Raw genomic sequence first — 6223 nt, forward strand, 5'->3', positions numbered from 1 at the left:
CTTTTCGTGTCTCTCATCCTTTTTAATTGTTCTTTCACACAGTATGGCTTTTACAGTGCCACAAACACTACAGTACCCAAAAAAGTCTTCCAGTACAGACATTCACATTAACCATTCATAACATTTTCACAACTATAACCACTTGAGTGAAAAATAGCACTTTTCATTTCTGTGGGAACTGTGTTACTTTGTATAATTCTGACAATTTAGCAAAATAAGACTACATTGCACATAGAATTATGATACTCCTGATTAAGGTTAAAATCAAAATTGGTGCGGTACTAAACTGAAACCCGGCCACTTAATCTCGTCAGCATTAGTGGTCACATATTCACCCTAGGTTAAAGACAAATCAAGCTGAAATATGATATTGGTACATCCAAAAAGTAGAAACGGTCTGGTTAAGACCTGCTGGGGGGGGGGGCAAGATGACCCAGTTAGGTAGACTGTTGTGCAAAGAATAAAACCCATCTTTATCTGGACAATATGTACTATAGTCAACAGATCTATCTTTGAAGAGATCTTTCTGGATTAATCTGAATGTTATGCAGCTTGAGGGGGTAACTGTTTTAACTACATCTCAACTCTCCTCCATGAACCTACAGGTACTTTATAAAAGTCTGAGTGCAGTAAAAATGAATGTGACTCAACATCTAGACAATCGGTACGTTTTTAAAAGACAGCTGATATAGATTGTTCAGTACAAAGGCAAGAAAGGAGAGACATCTCACTTGATGAACTTGAGCCCTTGTATATATATACGAAGTAGGTAGGGCAGTTAGAAACGGTTATGTGTGTGTGCTGTTCGTGGTAAATATAAAAAATACTGCAGCAGTGTGTGACTACCATGCATGACCGACTTAAAATGTCTGTAACTTTCCTATATTTGGTGTTAAAACTGCTTTTTTTTTGCCTTTTGCAGCTGATTCTATGGCACTTTATGAAAATCTATAAGAACTAGCCACAGTGACAGCTACATCTCCCCTGTGATAATTAAGGGGCTTAGATTATTAAAAAAACAAAACAAAAAAAAAAAAAAACATCACTTTCACAAAGATTCTGCTATTACCAGCTATGAGGCGTTAGAGCTGTTTACTGGAAAGCTGTGAGATGGAGCCAGAGCTTGAGAGGCTCGCCCTACTCCAGAGGCGATCCCTCCTGCTGGAACACCAGCTCCACCGCCTCCTTTACATCCTGCACCACGAAGGACGGCTGTGTGAGGCTGGGGTCAAAGCGGAAGTCCCGGTGGCCGTGGAAGATGCGTTGCTCGGTGACGGTGTGTGTTGTGTCTGACGGCAGCTCCTGCTGGTCTCTGCTGTACACTCCTGTGCACACCAGGATGGAGCTGCACCCCTCTGGGAGTTCCTCCTCGGCCCCGTAAACACTCGTCACGCCGCCTAGCTCTGCTGATGTCATTTTAGGGGAATCAACAGTTTCTGCCGAGGGATCGACACCTCCTCCGCCACTCTTTGCCTGCTTCTGGGCCTTGGTAGACCGAGAAGCCTGGAGGTAGCGGTTGTAGAGGTTGGCGCCGTATATGTCAGCCATGGGATTATCGCTATAAATGGAGAAAGTGACAACATACTAAAAGGAGCTTTTACTTTAAATCAAAGCTTTGGTCTTATAAAGAAGGAAAAACAACATGATTCTTTGGGTCCAGAGTCAAGAGGTAACGGACTCTCTCACCCTATAGCATAGAGCCTCTTCACAGGGGTGGTCCAGCCAAGTCTCTCAGCCTGCTGTCTGATCAGCAGCTCAGCGTAGTTATAAGTCACCACGCTGGGTTTACCGATCAGAGCCTCGTACTGCAGCGCATAGCCTGTGACCTTCTTGTACAAGCTCTCTAAGCACACCAGGAACATGCCATGACCAAACCTGTGAGACAGGCACATTTCGGATAATAACACCGTAGTCATTCACAACTTTTCATAATGTTTCACGGTTTGATCTACATTCTAACGTGTGTATTTTCGACACACACGTACTGTACCTGGGGTTCTTCGCCTCGGCCATCCACAGCAGGTCCATGTTACAGGCCAGGACCGGGATGTGAGGGTACTGCATGGAACTCCAAGCATTGTCCGGGTTCCCGTTTGTGAGGAGCACGTCAACAATAAGCTGGAGGTTGGTCTCCCATCTGATTGGCTCGCCAAATAAGATGACAGCTGCAGGAACAAACAGGTGAAGGAGGAAACTGTATAAAAGACAGTCGTAAATGTGTTTATTATAAATTGTTAGCGAATTGTTAACACTTATAGCTGCAGTGCAGACTGTCTGTGGAAATATACCGTCTATTGGCCGTAAGCCTTTGGTGGGTGGAATCTGTAAGACATTATACACAGTTGGTAAGATGTATTAAGTCATCCGTGATGGAACATAAATTGGCTTCAGTGATAGTACTTACACTGCCTTTGGGCCTTCTGTTATGATCCACGATATCTAGAAGAGGATATGCCTCTCTGAGCATATCTATAGTAACAACATCCTGAAAGCCCAGGCTGAAGTTTGGTAGGTTAAAGTCAAACACAAACACAGCGGAGGTGGAGTTATGAACCACAAAGCACGTGGATGGTGGATACTTCTGTCAAACAAAAACTCAAGGATACCACCTGCTGGCAATCTTGCAACTCATTGTCATGGGTCCTTGTATAATTTCCTTCCCATGTACAAATTACTTTAAAAAGTTTGTCCACTGTATATCACCTATGTGTCTCAGTTTAGACTAACACACGGCGGCTTGAGCACACCAAGCCAGGAAGGGATCAACCACTGATTTACTCTCAAACTTGTTTAGAATAGTAGGTGACATTCGAACATTTGCATTTTGACTCAATAAACTAATGACAACAAATCCCACATGAGAAAAAGGAAAAACTTCCACCAATTCCTCGTAAAGAATAAAAACTAAAAGAAAAAAAAAAAATCTGTGAAAAAGCCTCCACTGAGACAGTCAGGAAGCGAAGGGAAGGGAACAAAGGGTAAAAAGATTAAACACTGATAGCAGAGTAGGGCATGAACAAAAATGCACTGAATAAACAGAACATGCACAGTTTTAAGGTCAACATCCAGAGGGAGTGCAGGACACCAGAGTCATTGGTTTAAGAGAGGATACTTATGAGCGACCTCCTCCACAGGACCCTGTCCCGACACCAGCACACACATTTTGTGGAACTGGGTGAACATTCGCAAAGGACTGTGGGACAGCATCACCTGGTCTGGAGACACCTGAGATGAGGGAAGTACAGAGAAAAAGACTGATGTCAGACAGAAAAAAAATGACACAAAGCAAGCGGAGGACACTGACAAAGATTTAAAAGGTGCTCAGTTTACCTCCACCTCAAGCAGATGTGAAAGATGTTCAGCTTTTGTCTGCCTCATGCAGTTCCCAGCATTGGTGACAAACACCACAGGCACCTTGTATTTCCCATTGCGGTCCACCAGATTCCTGAAGCACTGCTTGGCTGCAGGGATCGGCGTCGTGCCCCGCACCAGCACGCCATCGATGTCAAAGAGGAGCCCGAAGGAGTTGGGGCCCTGAGGATGGAGCTGGGCCCAGCGGTTGGCATGTGCAGTATGAAAACATAAAGTTGCTCATTAACACATGGGGGTACTACAGGCTGAGCGCTCGTCATGATCTCGTCACTTCAGACGAAGGGAACTGGTTGAGAATTTCTTCCCATGAGTATGTGAATCACACACCTGAGTCTTACTGGAGTGGATAACTCAATGTTGAGTGAGGTGGGTGAATAGTATTAGATAGAAATAACTGTGGTTGTAAATGTGTGGTGTACCGCAAACCATAGTAGTCATCATTGTCTGTGCTGTGATTAGCTTCAACTTGACGTTTCTCTCCTGCTTCAACATCTCTTTCCCCCTTTCATATTGAGCACAACAGCCAGGAGTCGGTCGTTAAAGGTTGAAAAAGGCACGTCATTTTTCTCCACTTTGTCTTCATTCACCCTTTTAATTTCAATGAAGTTTGGATGAAGCATTTACTTACACGGCTATAATTTCTCGAGGACGAAGGCAGGGTGTTCACTTGTTTTGCTGCTCCCTCGCAGCTCGACTTCAGCAGCTGCCAGCCACTTTTCAGGGACCCTATTCTCTGCATTTCTCCCGGCACCCGTGTGTACAAGACGGCGGGGAAAACGAGACACAGTGGCAGACACAGCCGAGGTAACGGTGGCTGCCCGCTCAGCACATGTGACGACCGAAGAATTGAGTCATGATATCTCAAACGGTGAGGGTCAGTCCCCCTCGTACTGTCAGTGTGGCCACTGTCACTTAACGCACACAACAGAACAGCGAGGGGGCGCATGCGCAAAGGAGCGGGAACGCGAAAGCTTCCTGGTGCGACGTGGGTCGTACATTATCCCACCGGAAACACTGTAGGCGCCTCTACTTTCTGCTGAAATGAAAGTGAAGCACCGGCGCGTCTTCGCCCACTTCGGGTGGGAAAAAAAAAGCTTAATAACTCACTCATTTGTTTTACAAGTGAAACTTAACTGCAAGGTGTTGGTTAGATTTTCGATGTCATTTTCGACATTGTAAACACATTTTTAAACTTTCTGTTAAAGATGTTATGATATATTTTGAATGCAAAGACCCCAAATTTAATTTTATTGCAAATATTATGACCTTAATGTTTTTTTTTTTATTTTTTAACAAATACCACATTTCTAAATGATAATGTGCGTTTACTCTTTTCCTTTTGATGTTATATATTTGATAAACTTTTTATAAAAAAAAATGTTAAAGCCCCCTCTCCACTATTCACTGTGCAGAGTTTCAGGCCGTTTTCACATTTATCTGCCCAAGGGCGAACGTTTCTCACCTAAAATCTGAGTTTAAAACCTGTGCAGGTCATCACAGCCAATCTGAAAGCCAATCCTGCTCCAGTATTCAGTTCACAAAAGTGTGGCCCGTAAACCTGAAATCTACAGTGTACATATACTAACAATGGGCCTCCTGGTGACGTAGGAGACATCTTGTCGTATGATTTTCATCACAGATCCTGGATTTTTCAATGAAGGAGAAGGAGTAGATGCCTTTTTAAGAAATTCTAAAGATGTAATTGATTTTTTTTGTGGAAAAAAGATACCAGGCACAAATTATTATAGTTAATATAACAATATTAATGTAAAAAACAAAAAACAAATGTTGGAAATACTTAATCTGCCTGTATTTCATCAAATTGTTTAATTCATTTATGAATTTGATCTTACTCATTAATTTTCTCCATTTTTCTCTTTGTCCCTTCTATTTTATGTAGCCTTTCATGTTATCGTATTTCTTGGGCTATGAAAATATGGTAATGGCAATATGTTGTTTTATAATTTTCTCAAAGGCACATCTACAGGTTTTTAAAAAAAATACAAAGTAAAAAACTTAGTGAGAGATAAAGGGCTCTACTGAAATTTGCTTTTCGTACCTTGTCTTTATAAGTACTGTTAAGAATACAGAAATCAGGAAAATTAAGCTCTCCCACATCACAACTGCTCATCAAGACTGACTTTTTAAAATATATTTATTTTTTCCAAAGAAAACGTGAATAGAAGAAAAAAAGGGGAAAAAAGCCATATATTTATGTCAGGAAGGCTGTGACAACTTATGGTTTCTTTGTTAAATATGTCTTATATACTATATACTATTCTGTTACTTAAAAAACATATACTGGTAGTAGGCACGTAGATCTCACAGCTGTACGACTTCTCCTCAGACTGTAGCTTGTATAATTATTTGAGAAGATGAAGATGCCATGTAGAGCCAAAAGTCTTCATCTCTTTCCATCCTGCATTCATCTGCAATTAGCGGAGTTACTTACATTCCATAAACATGTTTTTTAGAAGTTTTGCTCATCATTTCACTGATTGTCAACTACCTTGAGAGAGAGAGCAGAGATTTGGTGAAACAAATTCATGAATTCAAATTCACTGATGAAGGTCATTTGTGGTACAGACAGGTAAAATTACTTGTAGTTAGTGCTGTAAATACCAGGTACTTACCAGTTCATTTCTAGTTACTGTTAGTGAAAAGCTGTAGTTAGTATTAGCGTACCAAGGACGATAGAGAGTAAAGCAAAGGTGGGAATAATAAAATGAATAATGGCTGAATTCCATTTAGCTGTTTCAGCTTCAGCGTCCTGGTGCTGTGCATGATGAATCACTGTCATGACTTACTAGGACACTCGAATAGAACAGTTAATGTTACAAGTAACATGGCT

The 6223-nt window shown here is 41.8% G+C and overlaps 1 protein-coding gene across 1 annotated transcript; it reads right to left on the reverse strand.

The window, feature by feature from the left end:
- Position 1: 1 nt before the first annotated feature.
- hdhd5 (haloacid dehalogenase like hydrolase domain containing 5) lies at positions 2–4368 on the reverse strand. Its single transcript, XM_040132830.1, has 8 exons — positions 4001–4368; positions 3331–3546; positions 3113–3225; positions 2405–2498; positions 2289–2322; positions 1991–2165; positions 1687–1875; positions 2–1558 (listed from the first exon to the last, which is right to left on the reverse strand). Exons 1-8 carry the CDS (start codon positions 4316–4318, stop codon positions 1138–1140), a joined length of 1560 nt encoding a protein of 519 aa, XP_039988764.1. The 5' UTR covers positions 4319–4368; the 3' UTR covers positions 2–1137.
- Positions 4369–6223: the final 1855 nt, after the last annotated feature.

The sequence above is a fragment of the Xiphias gladius genome, chromosome 8 (genome assembly GCF_016859285.1).
Source record: "Xiphias gladius isolate SHS-SW01 ecotype Sanya breed wild chromosome 8, ASM1685928v1, whole genome shotgun sequence".
In the NCBI taxonomy this organism is placed as follows: Eukaryota; Metazoa; Chordata; class Actinopteri; order Istiophoriformes; family Xiphiidae; genus Xiphias; species Xiphias gladius.